Source organism: Homarus americanus, unplaced genomic scaffold (assembly GCF_018991925.1).
Source record: "Homarus americanus isolate GMGI-L3 unplaced genomic scaffold, GMGI_Hamer_2.0 scaffold31037, whole genome shotgun sequence".
Lineage (NCBI taxonomy): Eukaryota > Metazoa > Arthropoda > Malacostraca > Decapoda > Nephropidae > Homarus > Homarus americanus.
This window is the reverse complement of record NW_024722227.1, coordinates 7618694-7638501: the sequence shown is the minus strand read 5'-3', so window position 1 is coordinate 7638501 and position 19808 is coordinate 7618694. Positions and strand designations below refer to the sequence as shown.

Genomic DNA, 19808 nt, shown 5'->3' with positions numbered 1-19808 from the left:
GTAAAGAGCTCCAGCTGTGTATCATCTTGTAAGCCTACATTGTCAATTGTAGATCAAGTGACTGCTACTGAATCCATTTGATACACAACAATTGCAGTAGCCCATATACTGTACCAGCTCATGTTTGCAAAATTTTTTACAAGTCTCCCATTTTCATTCCAGATTCAAAAGTTGCTGCTATAATGAATTGTAATTGCTATGTAGCAAGTTAAATATAGTATCAGATGAACTTTGACCACATTTCAGTGTATATTAATTGAAACGAATTCAAAAATTTGCTTTAGCATACACTAGAGATTGAAGAGACGACAACTGTCATACTGGCGACAATTGGAAGTTTTGGTCAGGTACTTCTCTGAACAACAAAAAAGTGTTTGTCATCTTACTGCCATCACTATTGACAAGCCCCAAGCTGTTATTCTCTATGAAAAAAATTGCTGAAGTGTTTACTGCACTGTACACTCGCAAACTTCTGCAGATATCCAGTGGTGGACCAAATGTAATGAAAGCATAAACAAAGCAGGAAAAGGCAGTACTAAATCCCCACATTGTGGACATTAGTACTGCAGCTATTTGCATTATTCACAAAGTGCACAATGGCTTTTGCAGCTGCTTATGACAGGTTTCTTAATGTTGAACAACTCAGTACTGAGTTCTACTTACAGGCTACTCCAATAAGATGAAAGGATTTTTAGAAAGTTCAGAAAAAAGTAAAAAAAAAATACCACTTGTTTCTGTGTTATGTATCAAATTGGTGGCTCACCTTCGAAGTTGTAACTGGTCACCTTAAACAACTTCCTGCTATTGTACAGTGGACCCTCCATTAACGAGCGGTTCAATTTGTGAGATTTCAGTTAACGAGTTACCTCCCGTAAGGACTATCAGTTCTATTAACGAGTACAAATTCTATATAAGACAGCCTAATGAGAAACACGTTTTGGTGAGCACATCAGCTGATCGACTCGTCCGCCAATAATTGGCTCTAAGTTTACCTCTGTTTCCAGTGGAGTGAACAGCGAGAAAGTTGTGCTCTTGAATATTTTTGCATTTTTACATAAAGAATAATTGGTCATTTTCAAATTTGGTTAACATATTGTTAATATACAGTGCAGTGTTGGTTTCAATAAAAAAAATTGGAATTAGTTAAATAAATTTTTTTTTAACTTAAAATTTTTTGGGTGAAATTATCAAGCATGGGTCCGAAGAAATCTTGCAAGGCGATTTCAATTTAAATGAAACAAGAAATGTGAATAAATATGAAGAAGGCATTAGAACCAATGCACTCTGTAAAGAATATGGCATGTCGTCGTCGACTGTGTCTACAATCGGCTGTTTGCGCTGCCGCTATGTAAGCAAAGCCACCAGGAATTTACATACACACCTCTAAGTGTTAAAATATATATATTTATTATTATTATTATTGTACAGTATACAGTACAGTACTGTATTTTGTTTATATTTAATGTTTTGTTAATTCTATTACCGGTATACAGTACAGTGACCCCTCGGTTAACGAACTCAATCCGTTTCAGAAGGTCGTTCGTTAACCAAAAAGTTCGTTAACCGAAACCATTGTTTCAATGGGTTCTTGGGTAATTGGTTCCAGCTCACCGAAAATTTTCTAAATTCAACAAAAATGGGAGAAAAGTTCACTTACTTTTAGGTGTGTATGTAGAAGGCTCCTGGATGATGATGATGATGATGGGATTTAGAATGGGGGTGGAGGAGAAGGAAGAAGAGAAGGCATTGGGGTGGAAGAGAAGTCACCCCATGGCGCCATTTCACCCATAAAATTTTAGCTCTCTTGGTGTAATTCAAGATTATTTTCTTTAAATCAACACTGCACTGCATTATATATTGTCAATATGTAAAATATATTTCAAAATGACCAATAATTTGCTTGGAAACACAGAAAAAAAGCATTTAGTTGAAGAGAGTCTCAAGCAAGATGTTACCTCCAGTGAAAACAGAGAGAGACTAATGCCTGTTTGCTGTGTTAAGAGGCTGGATGCCGCGCATTAAACTAGTCTCTTTACCTTCAATTATGTTCAATAATTGTTAAAATGATTAAAAAATTGAATATTAAACTTTTAACATTATTGAATAGCATAAACTTCTTGATATTTACTAAAATAGTAAGGAATTTAAGCCCTAGAACCGATTAATGTATTGGCGGACTGATACTAAAGTTGGTTGCCCGGTCAGTGCAAGCGAAAACATGTTGAGGTCGGTTCGTAAGAAATTCGTTAACCGAATTTTTGTTCGTTAACCGAATTTAAGATCCTTATGGAAGGCAGTTCGTTAACCGAAATTTCGTTAAACGAGGGGTCACTGTACTTTGTATGTACTTTTTAATTCATTTTAAGGGAATTATGTGAGTTGGAACCAATTACCCAATATCCCATTGAAATAATAGATTCAGTTAACGAGTGACTCTGGAACCAATTGAGCTCGTTATTGGAGGGGCCACTGTACTACATTTTCTTTGTGACCAAACCTGTAAGAATAATGAATGAATCAAGAAGCACTCCAAGACTTTGAAGAACAATTTGCTTGTTGTAGAAATACAATTCCTGAAATGTCATGTCAGCATTTACAAGAGTAACAAAGCTGTTACAGAGTGAAGCACTGCTTATCTACATTCTGTACAGTATATTGAGCTCTCCATGCTAATTGTTTACATTACTTTGCCATTTCCTAAAGCCTAAAGTGGTTGGAACAAAATTTGGCAATGAACTCTACAATATCAACACTGAAAGAAATGAAAACTACTTGACAACTCCACACTTTGGATATGAAGCTTCAAAGACACTTGAGATATTTATCGGTGGAGAATCTCTGATATGGATGTCAGACATTCCACAGTCGGGCACGTACCTTCTTCAAATAGTTTGTCTTGGCTTTGTGGGAATCTTTTCCTATGGGACCTCCAAGTGCTCCATCTGATTGGTCAGTTGGAGCTATTTAACAGTTGGCTGTGAGCATTAAATTTTTTCCTCATCCTAAAATAGAAAGTGTTAATAATGAATGGAAGGCATTTCAAGTTGAACTGTTAACAGAAGAATGGGCCCTATTTCAGTTCAGGTGGTAGATAAATGAGACAATATATTTCAAGTTAGTTGAGAAACTCCAAATGATGATCTACATTCTGACAATTGACATACAGTACATGCAGTGAAACCTCTATTTAATGAACTATTTGGAGAGGAAAGTCCATTATATCGGGGGTCTGTTAGGTGTATAATCCCCAGCTAACAGATTATTTGTAGAGAGAAGTCCATAATAAAAGTTTTCAGCAGAAAGGCAATTAATGGTCTCAAAATAGCCTACCCTTGAAATGCTTGTCAAAATCTGTTTGACTCTCTTACACAGCAGTGCTGATGTAGATAGATCCTTCAGTGAAGATAAGGCTGTGATGACTTCTGCAAGAACTCAAATGTCAAATGAAATTTTGATTGACAGTTTTTTCATTCATTAGGAAATATGAGAACAAGAGAATATGTACCAATAACTCTTGCACTGTGTTAAGTTGTTAAAAATGTTAGAACTAAACCTGACCAACTTGTGGAAACACAAAAAAAAAATATGAAACCTTCTCGGGTGAAATGCAAAAATGTCAATAGATAGCCCAATCACCTAATAAGTATCTCGAGATTGCTAATGCAAATCTGTCTGAAGCTGATGCACTTAAGAAGGAAGGACTGACTATGCTTCAGGTCACTTGTAACAATGCAAACATGAGTAAGGCTAATGTTGTACATGCAATTATAGAGCATAGCAAGCGGACTGGGCCAGAAAAGGAATGCTGAAGCTGAAATATCTACAGTTTATATTTGGTCAATACATGCTTGCAGTGATGAAGTATTGAAATACAGTCAACCCTCACTTTATTCGGTTAATTCAACCCACAGGGTACCACGTAAAGTGAACAACATAACATATGGGATTAATTGAAATAGAGACCGGGCTGACCCCCAAACTCCACTTTTTCAGACACAATACCTACGTTGTAGTAAAAATAACTTCTTAATTTTATGATGGTATGCACACACAATTAATAATTAAGAGAAATATCAATAATATTAGGTTTTTTAACACTTACATTAGTAGAAAAGATGGCTGGGCACACGGGGATGGGGGGTTGGTTCCGAGGCAGAGGGCAGATTATTGGCCCTCACCTGTATCAATTGTATCTCTATCCACCACAGAGGCTTGCAGGGCCTCTTTGTCAAACCCCTCAAAGTCCATATAAGTCCATATCCTCACTGTAATTATCACTATCACTGACTTGGGCCGGCTGTGGTGGGTGGCGGGTGAAGAACTCGGTAATGTTTTGATGACTGGGCGACCTTGTGCGCACCCTGCTCGCGCCGCTTACACAACATGGCGGATGGCGGAAGGTTTGGATCCAAAAATGGCGCGGCTCGCCAGCCGCTCTCCGCGTAAAGGGGTACACGCACCGCGGAATGTGAGCATTCCGGTTTCAGCAGGGTACCGCGTAAACGTGAAAACGCGGAATGTGGGACCGCGTAAATCGAGGGTTGACTGTATTAACATTACTTCATTCAGTAAAGCCTTCATTTTTTTGTTGGCTGTATGAAATTTAATGGTCTGGTAATTTATTTTATTCAATCACAGCACCAGTGTGATTTAGTTACTAATGCTTTGCTTATAATATTACCGTATGTGTTCACTGATATGGAGTACAGTACAGCACTAAATTTTGTTTTCATCTCTTGGAAAATTAATTTATTATAATAAGCTCTACCCAAAAGCTGCATTTTGGCAGACCCGTTCTAGTTAGGTCGTGGGTAAACCAACCCTTTAGTGAGCTAGCACCTTCCCAGGGAGGTGGAGGTAATGCACATGAGTCCCTCCTGTATTGTAGCAGAAAAATTTAAAATGTATAGGAGTTAAAAAAAAAAAAGCTAGGCATTAACATAACTAGGTATAAGCTAGGCGTCGCATTCTGGATTGAACAAAAACAACATTTACAGATCTTTTCACTACAATTACTTTGCCCTTTTAAAGGTTTTTAATCACCTAAACATATGGGGTCTAATTATGAGTTATATTTACAAGGAATGAAGGAGAGAATTTTGTTGCTTTAATGTATTATAACAACATATATGCTTCTATTTCAGTATAAAAGAAGCCTTGTCTTTACCATCGGTGCAGGCCAACCCTCGTCCCCTTCCAACTCGTGTGCCATCAAGTCCATCACCTGGGAAACAGCGTGATCAACGCAAGAAATCACCTAAAAAATGCAAGATAGTGACTGGTTCAAAAAATGGGTTGAATGTCTCCAGTGAATCTGTTGGTGAAGAGCTACAGGACATGGAGTCTATTCTCAAAGACTGGGATGAAGTGGAGGCTGCAACTGAAAATTTTACATCTGATGAAAAACTGGTTTGTACAGTTTACATTTATTTAATAAATTTAAGTAAGCCTTTTAGGAAGCTATACACAGTATTAAATGAGACATATACAGTGGTCCCTCGGTTAATGAATACAATTCGTTCCACAGAGTCGTTCGTAAACCGAATCTATTATTTCAATGGGATATTGGGTAATTGGTTCCAATTCACAGAAAAAGTATACATACAAAGTACTGTATACCGGTAATAGAATTAACAAAACATTAAATATAAACTAAATACAGTACTATACTGTACAGTATACTGTATTAAAAATAAATGCAGTAAAGTACACTTACTTTGAGGTGTGCATGTAAAAGGCTCCTGGTTGATGATGATGATGGGAATTAGAATGGGGGTGGAGGAGAAGGGAGAAGAGAAGGCAGTGGGGGTGGAAGAGAAGTCATCCCATGCTGCCATTTCACCCATAAAATTTTAGTTCACTTGGTGTAATTCAAAATTATTTTCTTTAAATCAACACTGCACGGTGCTATATATTATCAATATGTAAAATATATTTCAAAATGACCAATAATTTGACTGGAAACAAAAAAAAACATTTATGTTGAAGAGTCTCAAATAAGATGTTTCTTCCTCTGAACTGGTAAACAAACTGACGCCAAGCTTGGTGTGTTGAGTGGCTGTTTGGCGCGCAAAAAACTACAGTTCAAGTACAGAAATCCGGACCACCCGAGAATCCGGACTTTTCGAAAACTCAAACTTTTTAAATTTAGCGGGCTTTTGTGGGTAACTTGAATGAACGGAGTTGCTTTAAAAAAATTAATTTACATAATTCTAATAATAAAAGTAATTGTAAATTATAGGTAGCTAATTTTGTTTGTTTTGTAATTAGCTTGTCCTGAAATATAAAATTTGAGGCACTAAATCTTTTGTGTGCATGCGTGAATGCCACAGCTGCACAGTGACAACAAGCGACCACGCGGTCGCCACTTTAAAACAAGCAATCAAACGGTGACAACGTATGTAATTTTGAGTCCTACTCTTTCCATTTACAGAGTACTGTACAAGCCCATAATAATGGCTCCTAAAGTAGATAAACTTCGTTGTGTGAAGAGAAAGAAGAACACATTGAAATTGAGTGACAAACTTGAAATAATTAAGAAACTAGAACGTGGTGTGAGCAATACTGATCTAATGGAAACATACGACATTGGAAAGTCTACAATTTATGATATAAAAATGGCAAAGAATAAAATTCTAGAATTCACAGCTTCTTCTGAGCCTTAAAACATTTAATATAAAACTTTTAAAATAATTGAATAGTACAACCTTTGTGATATTTACTAAAATGGTAAGGAATTTAAGCCCTAAATCCGATTACTGTATTAGCAGACTAATACTACAGCTGTTGGGCAGCCAAATGCAGGCGAAAACATGTTGGGAAAAATTCGTAAGGAATTCGTTAACCGAGGGTTTGCTCGTTAACCGAAGTGAAGAATCTTATGGAAGGTAATTCGTTAACCGAAGGATCACTGTGTGTGTGTATATATAATATATATAATACCCGGTATATATAATAATAATAATAATAATTTTTTTCATTTTTTAGGGAGGGGGACTCCGAAGATCACCACGAAAGCATAAGGTGCAGTAAAATTCATACAGTATTTTGTGGTTTATTTTTAAATTTAATGTTGACCTCCATTTTTTTTGCACATACGTAGTCTATTGAAACTGTAGTACGGTACCACAGTAACTATACTGTACAGTATATCTCAACACACATTGATTCCTTCATGGACACTTGCATGCATTTTGTCCAGTGACTTTTTTTCTTAAACAATTGATACTTTATGTAATGTAGTTTTATAAACTTGAATTGTATCTCCTTTGATGGACCTTAATTTCACATCTTAAATGTATAGGTAGTAGGCAGCTGTCAAACAGGGAGGTACTACCGCCTGGGAAGATATTGGAAGCATAATGTGTTGTCTAATGGTTGACCCTGCTCCCATATCGCATCAAAAATTTTTTTTACCAAGTCCCAGGTTGCTGATCTGACTTTCTGCCTCATTTACACACAATTGTAGGGTCTCAATTGTTTCTCTTACTTTTGACAACACAACATACATATATTGTTTCTCACTATTGATCTTTTTTTCATTTTTGTATTTCTTTATGGTTCTTTATTATTATTATTATTACTGTATTATCAGTGTTGTTATTGATATTTCATTTTTAATTTTGTATTTTGTTTGAAAAAATTTATTTACTATGAACTAATTATATTATTATTATTATTATTATTATTATTATTATTATTATTATTATTATTACGTTTTTGCCCCCCAGGCCCTGATGTGGATCAGTGACCTGTGCCCGGGTGGGCTAATCCCTGTAAAAAAAAAAAATTGGGTATTGTTCAACAGATGATATAATATATTAGTCACTTCTCTGCACAATTTCCCATTTTACGATTGGTGTGTTCAAAATTTCCCTTCAGTGTCATTAAGGATTTCTCCTCTGTACCAATTCACTTGTGTAGTCTTTCCACTTGATTTTGATAGATAACTCATATACAGTATTTGTCACTGCGGAGTCAGTAATTATTGTGTTCAAACTATGTTTGAGACTACTACCGGTACTATTTTTAGTAGGTTTAATTTGCAAGTACAGTAGAACATCGATATAACACGAGATACGTTTCAAGTGAGGTCGCTTTAAATCGAATTCACACTAAATCGAAGTGTTGTTTCAATGGACTAATTTAGTTTGGTACTTGAGAGAAACACAAAATACTAAAAAGACTGAGAGTCTACCCAGTTGCACCTCAGACCATCTCCTAGAATAAACAAAACATTGTTTTTTGTAGTATTATGTTAAAACAAACACTCATAAATAAACAGCTACAATTACGGGTCGCAAAATGGTCTGTTTACTAGCGATCAGCTGATGCGAGAGGGTGGTCGCGCTGGCACCGCACACCGCCTGCCTCTCATCTGCTTCACTATCCCTACCACTCACCATGCACTTTCACTTTCCTCTCAACTTAGTTTTTCATTACTTTATGCTATAAAAATAGATTTTCACCCACCTTTAGTTAGGCAAGTCATCCTCTGAAGATGCAGAGCCCAACTTGACCAGCTCATCATCCACATCACTGTCTAGTGGTGTGGCTGTGGAGGCACCTGACACGCAGGAAGCACTGGATGACAGCCGTGTTTGCCCAGACGTAGATGGGCCAGCTACCCCAGGAGCTGAAGGAATGGAAAATATTAATTGAACTATTGAATTTCTACCACATAATTATTATGTATCGTAAACCCAATATTTAATGAATTTTTCCAAGCAATAAACACTCAGTTTCATAACAAACTCACCTGATGAAGATAATGGACAGAAGAATGGGCTGATTTTCTTCTGTTGCTGGGCCATAACCATCTGATCTAGCAGCTGAAAATTCTTAGATGCAGCCCGATTCAACTGCGTTCCCTATCAGGGTCATGTTGCAGTACAGACTGGGTGGCAGAAGTGACATGCTGCATGAACTCCCTCACCTTAGGAATTGTCAGTTCCTTCCTCACTGTTTGGGGCTATCTGTTGCTTCCTCTTCTTCCTCGTGTTTCTTTGCCATCTCCAAGACTTCTTCAGAAGTGAGAGGATCTTCCATGCTGACAAGCAGTTCATTCACATCCTCCTCTTGAATTTCTTGAAATCCTGGTTCACCTCTCAGTTCCTAAATGAGCTTCAGAATATCTTTCACGTCCTTGCCTTCATCAAAGCCCTTGAAATCATGGACTACCTCACGCCACAGATTATGCCACACTCCATTTAGTGCAGTTTCTGGCACACTTTTCCACACAAGTGCAATGTTAGCTGTGGCATCTTTGATGATGTAGCTCTTCCAAAATGTTGCTGCAGTCACATTGTTGTCCTTGTTCATAGCTTCAGCCATTTGCTTCATGGTAAACTTGAGATAATATCTCTTGAACAAGACAAGAACACCTTGATCTAGTGGCTGAATAAGTGAAGTCATGTTTGGAGGGAAGGAGGTCAAGTTTACATCCTTATTCACGCTGCACAGGTGTTTGGAGTGGCAAGATGCGTTGTCCATGAGAACCAAAGCCTTGTTGCTGAGGTTAATTTTTTTTTTAAATTTTCGATGAATGGGGTGACAAGGCTGACGTGCCACTCATCAAGAATATCAGAAGTCATCCACGCCTTCTTGTTTGATCGTCAAATTACAGGAAGTTTCGGGATGAGCACATTTTTGAAGGCACGAGGTCTAGCTGAGTGGTGAATGACGAGTGGCTTTATTCGTGCGGTGCCTGGTGGGTGCATTGGCCATGAGAAGACTCGTCAGTGTCCTTGCTGACCTTGAGCCCTGGTGCCTTTTCTTCACTCTTCATTAGATAGGTTTTCTTGGGCATTCTTTTCCAATACAGCCCAGTTTCATCACAATTCCACACCTGGCAAGGAGAATAACCATTTTCTAACACTATATCCTTCAGAACTTTCTTCATATCCTCAGCCGCCTCCGCGTCGGCAGATGCAGCGTCACCTGAAAGCATCACATTCCATAGCCCCATCCTTTTGACAAATTTGTACAACCTGTACTTGTTGTGAACTTGCTGTCTTTGAGTGACTTCCCTTCCTTTTCAAGTTTCCGGGACTGTATTTCGTAGGCTTGGTTTTGCATCATGGGGCCAGTGAGAGGAAGTTTTCAGCACTGCATGTCTTCTACCCATAACTTCAGTGTATCTTCCATCTCAACATACACAGCAGACTTCAGGTGGAGTTTACCCTTGGCAACATCTGGTGAAGCATAGGCTGCTCTAATTTTCTTCTTGTTGAGCTTGATAGTGCGGACAGAGCTCTCCGACAGTCCAAATTGGCGCCCCACACTTGAAGCACCATTTCCAGCACCTTGTTTTTCTGTTCCAGTGTAATTGCTTGCCTTGATTTCTTGGCCTTTGGGGTAGTTAATGATGAAGTGGCTGGCCTCTTGGACATAGTGGTGATGGTTGATGCACGTGGTAGAAGGAGATAGTGTCACACAATACATATGTCCGTTCACTAGAGCGTCAGCGCGAGAATGGAGGGTGTGGGAGAGTGGCGGGCATCCTTGTAGCGTACCCAGAGAGGTGTCTGGCGGGAAACATTAGGTGCGAAACTTAAAATAGTGTGTGTTTCCATATGACGTGCCAGATTTGACTCGCGTAAAATAGGAAAGATTCATTTTAAATTAATAGTGTCCTTAATTGTGGGTGTCGCTTTAGATCAATAATTTTAAATCGACGTTCTACTGTACTGTAAAGTTCTTGGTGCTTTAGCATATGGAGCTAATTTGTTTACTCCATGCTCCATTTGTACTCTATAGTTGCAGACACATTCATTACCCAAGAAATTTATTAGGATATAACTGGAAAATTTATCCTGCAATTTCTTAATGTAACCAAGCCTGGATCAGGTGTCTCGGTTACCATCACACCTCCCAATAGGAAACTGAAGTACTGTATAGTAAACCCTCAATAACTCGGAATTTCGTATAACTCGGAATGTATTATAGTATAACTTGGGAAATGCCAAAATATATAAAATTATCTGGGAAAATCTCGGCATATCTGGCCACCTGCGTCACCTACCATACCTCTATGTCACCTGCTATGATGCTTCATTCTTTACCTACAGTGCTGTTAAGTGTTACTTCTATACATTCAGTAATTAAATGTACACATACAGTAATACCCCGCTTTACGCGGTTTCGCTTTAAGCGATTCTACATTTACGCGGTACCTCGTCAGAACCGGAATTTCATTTTACGCGGTGCATCTACTCATATACGCGGGTGAAGTATAATTTTTTATTTAGCTCATAAAATTCGTACAAATTACCCGGCCAGAATATAATTTACATTGCTGGAATTCTTACAATATGATGATCATTTTGAATATAATCATCATGGATTTTGCATTAGACATACAAATTTTAGATCTAATGTAATAATTTGGTTTATACAAAGCAAATATTTTATCTTTTGTGCAAAATATATGAAGTTTACATTCAAAATATTTCCTGGCCTGCAAGGAATCCAGAAATGTCAATTATATTATCCTAACTTTAGTCTGAGGTATTATTTATTACTAAACGTTAAAATCTAGTGTTTTCACCCAAACATTTCTCAGAGAGGGAGGAGTCAGTGAGCGTGGGAAGAGGGGGGGGGAGTTGAGTCCATTATTTGAATGGACATTAACCTGGCGACTGTATTTCTCTTAAATATTAATTGTGTGAGCATACCATCATAAAATTAAGATGTTATTTTTACTACAACATAGGTATTGTGTCGGAAAAAGTTGAGTTTGGGGTCGGGCCAGTCTCTTTTGGAATTAATCCCATAAGTTTTGTTATTCCATTTACGCGGTACCCCGTGGGTTCAATTGACCGCATAAATCGGGGTATCACTGTATATAGGTCGATAATTTTTTATTGTTGTACTTCTGTAGGTGGGGGGGGAAGTGCCTTGATAAGTCGGAATTTGGGATAACTCAACATGGCCAGAGCCCTATACAGTATGTCTTTTGTATAGAGCTTAATCTGTGATATCATACATGCTTGAGTGCATTGACATTGTGCAGTTTTTTACTCTTTTTTTTTTGTATGTAATAAATTTATATAAATTATTTATAGAGTGAATCTCCACACAAGCCTAAAAAAAAACAGGGCAACACTGGGTCTCCTAGAAAATCACCAAGGAAACTAGGACAAACTGAATTTCCAAGTGAAAATATAGAAAAAACCTCTCCAGCAAAGAAACTTGTAAGGCATGAAAGTAGTGTGTCTTCTCCAAGAAGGTCTCCAAGAAAATTACAAAATACAGTCCCATTGCCCATGAAAAACCAAAAGGATATGAATAGTGTATCTTCTCCAAAGTCACCTTCATTGCAGTCATCATTGAAGACCGATTCTCAAGAAACCAAGTTTTTTTCTATTTTTGATCCTAAAAGAAGACTAACAGATCAAAAACATCCCAAGAAGATTGAACACAGGTAAGTTGGTGCATGTTGTGTCATTCTTTTAGTTTAACTTTGAGATTAACAGCCATAAGTGTCTTGTACTGGTCCATACATCAATGTGCCCTGCAGATTATGATTTCACATATGAAATGTACTCATCAGAAACAGATTTTGATAATTTTTTGCTGTTTGATATTGTTAAATACTGTAGTACATTAAGATGTTGAGTACATGTTGAGTTGTTTCAAATTCTTCTGAGTTGTGTTATGTATGTCTTGTTTAGTTTTTACTCCTTGTATAACTTGAATAGTCATTGTTGTCCCCCCTCTCCCCTCCTTTTATTGGAAGGATTTATCCTGGAAAAGTAGCCTGAAACTTGAAGTTCTATCATGAACCCAACTTTTTATTTTCAAATTTAACTCTTTCAATGCTCAAGTTGATTATTTTTTCCTAATTATCCTTATAGATTCATTAACCTTTAAATGACATGATTGTAAATTGCTGACAAGTGCCCTTTGCTCATCAACAATAGTTTTCAGTGATACAATCAGATCTTTTGTGCTATAATATTTAAGTTTGGTATCTGATTTCTGCTCAAGGTAGTTGTGACTTGTGGCAACAATTACTTTCCTGTGTTGGCCCCTCTCTGCTCCAGTAGGTTTTTTATTTTTTTTCTTCATGGAGAAAGTTTTTGGCATTTCCACTGACGCATTGTGCGGAAAGACCCCTGGCCATAGCAATGGTGCCTTGACACTCAGAAAATAAGTAAAATGGTATGGAAATGAGAGAGAGAGATTGAAGAATGGTAGATTCACAAAGTATATTTGGAAATGATAACACGTGTGTGAACTTCAGCAATAGTGAGACTGGTGAAATAGTCATCAATGTAGAAGTGCTTAGAGACCAAGAGGAAAGCAGTGAGGAAAATGAAGTATAAGTTATCCGCATATTTTTTTTTGTACTGTTGAACACTGCATGTTATATTATTTATGATGACTCATGTATCATAAGAGTTTGATCTATGACAATGTAAAAATGAATCAATATTAAAAATGTGTCCAAAGCTGCCTGGCCCCCCAACCTCTTACCTCGTCACGTACACAGTCACTTCTTCCCCTTTGTTCTTGGCTCTCGTGAGGCTTACAGCACTTCTGATTACAGTGCTGTATTGAGTGACCAAATTTTTTCCTTTTCCCCCCAAAAAATAAATTGGTAACACACACACACCCACCTTCTTCTTTTTTAACACTGTTGCGCATGCTGTAATTTTTTTAAGTTTCCGTGACCACAACAAGATTCGCGTGGGACCACTCATTTGAGTGTCTGGTCATCTTTGTGCTGCAGCCAATTTATTCCACAAAAGTTATTTTTTCTTTATTTTGAGGGCATCTCTGGCATCATTATTGTTTTGGCTTTAACATGATCAGAAAAAAAAGTAAATAAGACAAGAATCACACTATTTTTTTACTCTGAATAAAGAAAAAAAATTCCCAGCATCATATCTGATGTTTTCCCCACTAACCTACCAAGAGTATCCTAGTTATAGAAGTGGAATTGTATGAGCTTTCCAATGGTGGCTTTGGAATTTTGTTATGGTTTAATTATGGGGAGTGTGGGAGAACAAATACAGTGGGGGATGCTATAATGAATCTAATTGGTTCTAGAACCTCGTTCGTTATAGGATTAATCCGTTCCAGGCCCCCAATTACAACCACTTAACACTGAAAAAATTCTGTGGAAAATGTAAAAAATACGGTACTTTATCTTACCTTAGTGTTGTTCAGCATGCAGGACAGGAGGCAGAGGGGGAGGGGGGAGGAGAGAATTATGGAGAAGAGGTGGAAGGAAAGGAGTCATCCTTCCTAGCCCTCTTTGGTGACTGTCTCACGGGCACTTTGTCTGTAGGTTCTTTTGTTACCTTTGTAAAGAAGGAATCCAGGGTTGGCTGCTTCAACCTTGATTTCTGGACCTTCCAAAAGTAGTTCATAACATTGTCATTAAACACACTGATGGCCTTTTGCACAGAACCAACATCAGGATGATAATCCTCAGCAAGTTTGGACAGTTTGCTCCAGCAAAAGAACGCATCCTTGAGATCTTTGGCTGGAATGATGCGGCTTTCCTCCTTGTCCTCCTCCTCCCCTGACTCCTCAGAAGTTAAGCTCCGCTTCAGTGTCTCGTTTTGTTCTTTGTGAAGCTCAAGCAGCTCCTCAGTGGACAGTTCCTTACTGTGCTCTTCCACCAACTCCTCAACATCATCATCATCCACTTCCAGGCCCATGGAATTGCCCAGAGACACAATTTCATGAACAACAGCCTCCTCTTCTAACTCTTCGAAGCCTTCAAAGTCTCTTTGAAGCACACATTCAGGCCACAATGGCCTCCAAGCAGCACAAAGACACCTCACAGTAACCTCTTTCCAGGCTGAGGTAATTAAAAAAAACAGCGTCTGCTATATTGAAGTGACTTCCAGAATTCCTTCAAACTAACATCACTGGAAGAAGTGGATGCAAAACATTTTCTAAACAGTGCCTTTGTGTACAGCTTCTTAAAGTTAGAAATTACCTGTTGATCCATGGGCTGGATGAGAGGTGTTGTGTTGGGTGGCAAGAAGTGCACAGTGATGAAGTTGAACTCCTCTGGCAATTCAACCATCAAATTAGGAGGGTGGGCTGGTGCATTGTCCATCACCAACAAAGCTTTCAGTGGAAGATTATTCTCCCTGAGGTATTCCCGAACACTGGGTCCAAACACCTCAATCACCCACTCGGAGAATAAATTCCTGGTCACCCAAGCCTTTGGGTTTGACCGCCACATAACACGAAGGCGGGTCTTCCTAATGTTTTTGAAAGCTCTGGGATTTTCTGCATGGTACACAAGGCGTGACTTTATTTTGCAGTCACCAGAAGCATTGGCACAAAGAAGGAGGGTAAGCCTGTCTTTCATTGGCTTATGGCCAGGGACAGAAGTTTCCTCCTTGGTAATGTATGTACGGCGAGGCATTTTTTTTCCAAAAACGTCCAGTTTCATCACAGTTGAATACCTGCTGAGAAACAAAGCCTCCCTCTGTAATAACATTCAAAAAAATGTCATGGTGTTCCTTAGCTGCTTCCTTATCTGCACTAGCAGCATCACCATGTCTCACAACACTATGTAATTTATTTCTCCTTCTGAAACCAGTAAACCACCCCTTGGTACCCCTAAACACTGGCACATCACTTGCACTGGGAGTCTTGGCTTTAAGGTCCTCAAACAATTGTCTGGCCTTCTCACAAATTATAGCTTCACTAATGCTATCACCTGCCATTTCTTTCTCCTTTATCCACACTAAGAGTAAATTTTCCGTCTCCTCAATCACATTACACCTTGCTTTGCTAAGTCTAGAGATTCCCTTAGCCACTTGCACAGTTTTCAACTCCTCTTTATTCTTTAAAATCGTACATATAGTCGATTTAGACATCCCATACTCATCACTAAGTTTCGCAATGCTTGTGCCATCCTCACGTTTCTTTATGATTTCTTTCTTAGTTTCAAGAATTATGAGCTTTCTCACTTGCTTTGGACGATTCATTGTCACAATTGTACACTTGTATAACAAAATATTTATACAAATAACTCTATTTCCACATCAAAAGACGAAATTTCAACAATAACAGTGGTGCACTGGCTACACAATGAGACAAAGATGGCACCTGACACTCTTGTTGTGGGTCGCGGTACAACAATATTCATGCGCCAGGCGAAATAGTCCCGTATTCATCCGCGTTCGTTGTAGGAGTTGCGTTCGCTACAGCATTCTCAATTTTATAGGTAAAACCGTTCGTTATAGGAATATTTGTAGTAGGATCCGTTCGTTATAGCATACCCCACTGTAGAGACAAATGCAACCTACCAGCACAGCTGACGGGGGGAATCGATGGACAGCGGAACTCCAACATTTTGGTACTTTCTCGAAGCTTCACTCGCTAAATCATGCCTGAAAATTTGATGCATTTATCTTGAAAACTAATTTTTGGCAAATTTTTAAAGTTTAATGGCACGATTTGCATCACCGATGCAAATCGTGCTACCCAATAATTTGACGTGATTTGTATCATGGATGAAACTAATGTATTATTCTTAGCTATATAGTTGACTATGATTGGATGCTCTAATGTGGTAACTCCACAACAAATTAGTATCCCTCGGTCATGCATTGATTACACATGTAGTGCATCCCATAGAGCTCTAAGTACTGTACTTTAAATGGCTTAAATACCAATTAAATGGAGCTTTTCCCTCTTGTTTAAACTAAGAAGAATGTCCTTGGCAAATATGAATGACAGTAAAGTTCAAACATTAAAGAATAGAAAAATCAAGTGATGGGAAATAAAGATGGGGAAGTAGGAAATAGTATTGATTACAGAATAGACTCTGAGTGTGTCCCCCCACCCAAACAACAAGGTAAAATGTAGCAAGATTGTTTTAAACATTAGTTAGAGAAATTTACTCTATTATTATTTTTACTTTTTTCTGCTTACAGACCAAACAGACATACATTTGTTAATACTGATGATTCACAAATGATGATTGATGCTGGACAAAAGAAGTTTGGTGCCCAACAGTGCTCAGTGTGTGAACTTGTATATGAAGTGAGCAATCCATCAGAAGAAGTCTATCATAATAATTACCATAATCAATTCAACACACTCAAGTTTTTGGTAAGTATCATATTGCTAAATTTATATTAAATTAATCAATCAGTCATTTTCCATGCTTGTGTATGTTAGCCGTAATTACTTGATGGCATGTGTACCGGTTGCCATCAGGCAGATTTGAAGCTAGTTTTACTGCTGGATACCTATCCTATTACCAATCCACTTTTACAGGGTTGAAACTGGGTTTGGATAAAATATAATATGTTAGCTTATCAACAAGATTCAATACAAAGTTCAGTACTGTATCCTATAACTTTGTAAGACATATTTACAGTAAACTTCCACTGATCGAGACTAATTGGAAGGAAGGCCTGTTCGGTTTGATCTGAAATTCCAGATTGGGCGGGGTTCTATATTGCAAGGTGGAAACTTTTATTTTTATAGGATGGGATTTCCGACTCCAAGCTACCTAAGAACACTGAACCTACTGTAATTTTTAGCCTAGACTTAACACCCTCAGGGTTTTTGTACATCATGTGAACTTTTTTTTCGCTGCTTAGAGTTTTTAAAACTGTGAAGAAAAAAATATTCCTCAGTCTTATACACTCTCAGCAGCTTGGTGAAGTCTCAGTACAGCTGTATTCGCTGAGTCACCCATCAGCTGGTGTTGCCGAGGGATCTCATACGTGATATCCCCGTTAGCTGGAATAATTGGTGTAGAGCTCTTCTGGGGATGAGAGATTTCCGGGTACCAAGACAAATGTCTCAAACCCGGAAAAATCCCACATCCCTGGAATTTTTCCGGGTACTGTACTACTGGGAAATGTTTCCGAGAGTCTAAGACAGACACTATTGTACATTCCTGGAAGGTTTCCAGGGTCTGGGGAAATTTTCTCTGGATTCTAAATTATGCAAGAGTCGGAAGTGACTGAAGAAAATTAATATGTCATCATTTTATTAACTACTTTAATGTATAAAGCAGCATACAGTATTTATATTTAAAAAAAAATCAACTGGAGATAAGACCAACCTCACCTTGTGAAAGAGGCATCACACCAGTAATATAAAACTTTCCAAAATCGTAAATCAAATCAAAACAAAATAACACCAAAGTAATATACAGTAGAATAACAATTATTATATAAATATTAACAAAAAGAATTGAAATCAGAAACTTTGAATAAAATAGAAATTCAACACCGATTGGAACTCTAGCACCACTTGTGTACTCCCAGTCTTCATTGATATACCAGCTAACATTTTAGGCGTTGCTGATTGGTTGATATCTCCTACGTCATCATCAGCAACACACAGCACTCGGTACTTGTAGAAGATCTGAGATTATCCAGTGCTGTGGCACCACTAAATAGCATAATTACAGAAATAGAAAAAATTTAACAAATCAAGAGTTAGAAACAATATATATGTGATGTTTTTAAAGAAAGAGAAACAATTGAGACCCTGCAATTGTGTGTTAATGAGGCAGAAAGTCAGATCAGCAACCTGGGACTTGGTTACAATTTTTGTGATGCCTTTTGTAAGTACTCTTTGTTGACACAAGGAATTATAAATGTGTACCTTATGGCACGGCTGTTATTAAACCGAGTACAGGTACCGTACAGTACATCATTTGGAAGAACTCTCCCACTTGCAATTGTGCTTGATGGAAAACTTTTTTATGTTCAGGATGAAGTATACTGTTTAGATCAGGGGTTCTCAACCAGGGGTGAATTTCCCCACTCAGGTTTTCAGGGGAGGGGAAAACTGATACTAATATGGAAAAAATAAAGGATTTTCAGTATTATATGCATATTATTTGGAATGCACTTTTTGAGGCAGACAATCTTGGAAAGGAGGGGGAATGACATTCTGACATATGGTGAAAGGGGTGCATGGGGCAAACAAGGTTGAGAACCACTGGTTTAGATCAATGGTTCCCAAACTTTTTAACATGGTGTCCCCCTTTTGCAAAGTCCTCATCCCCCCCCCCCCTTATAAACAAGCAACTGGAAGCAGTCGGCAACATCAGTCGTTTCATCACACTGTATTGCAAAAAAGCGGGATGCTTTTATTTTGTCCAAGACTTGTAATCTGCAAGTTCATCGATGCGATGCTTCACTGTGTTTTCAGACAGGGAAATCTTAGATAACCTTTTCTGACTTTTGTCTCCAAGCACAATATTTGCAGCACTCAACAAGCATGGTTTTACAAGAGTCTCCCCAATAGAGTGAGCCTTCTTTGCTCTGGCAATAAGTAGTGACAGCTCGTAAGAAGCTTCCACCACTTTGAATGTCTCCTGATGAAAAGCTCCAGTGGTGTCCAGCTTCATACGTTTTAACTCTTGAAGTTTGGCTGTGAAAAACTCCTTTGGCTTGTCTTTTAATGCATTGTGGTTTGTGTTCAAATGTCTCCAGACGACCAGGTTGTAAGGTATCATTGCTGAGAACTGCATGGCATTCGACACACTGAGGGAGGTGAATCCCATGTTTCTCAATAACGGTGAAGCCAAACTTGACACACCCATCTATATACTTTCTTTTCTTCACGACATACATTTCTGCAAAGTGTCATAAAACACACTGCATGGTCACACACCTAACTAAAAGGCTGATTAAATAAGAAACCATAATAAACTTTCTCGTGGAGTGGGTATTACACATCACACCATAGTTCTAAGGAAAATTAATTTTAAAAATCATTAAAAGAGAAGAAATCCAGACTAAAACACACAGTTTGAGATAAATCTTAACATCCCGTAACTGAAGATGAGGGAGGATCGG

At 38.1% G+C, this 19808-nt stretch overlaps 1 protein-coding gene across 1 annotated transcript in view; it reads left to right on the top strand.

Annotated features, from left to right (window-relative positions):
- Nucleotides 1-19808, top strand: part of LOC121862355 (N-acetyltransferase ESCO2-like) — a 45220-nt gene that overhangs the window by 22716 nt on the left and 2696 nt on the right. Inside the window, exons 8-11 of the mRNA XM_042360585.1 lie at nucleotides 5145-5409; nucleotides 6988-7023; nucleotides 12066-12424; nucleotides 16914-17091. Of these exons, the coding sequence (XP_042216519.1) occupies nucleotides 5145-5409; nucleotides 6988-7023; nucleotides 12066-12424; nucleotides 16914-17091 (838 nt within the window). The remainder of the gene's footprint in view (nucleotides 1-5144; nucleotides 5410-6987; nucleotides 7024-12065; nucleotides 12425-16913; nucleotides 17092-19808) is intronic.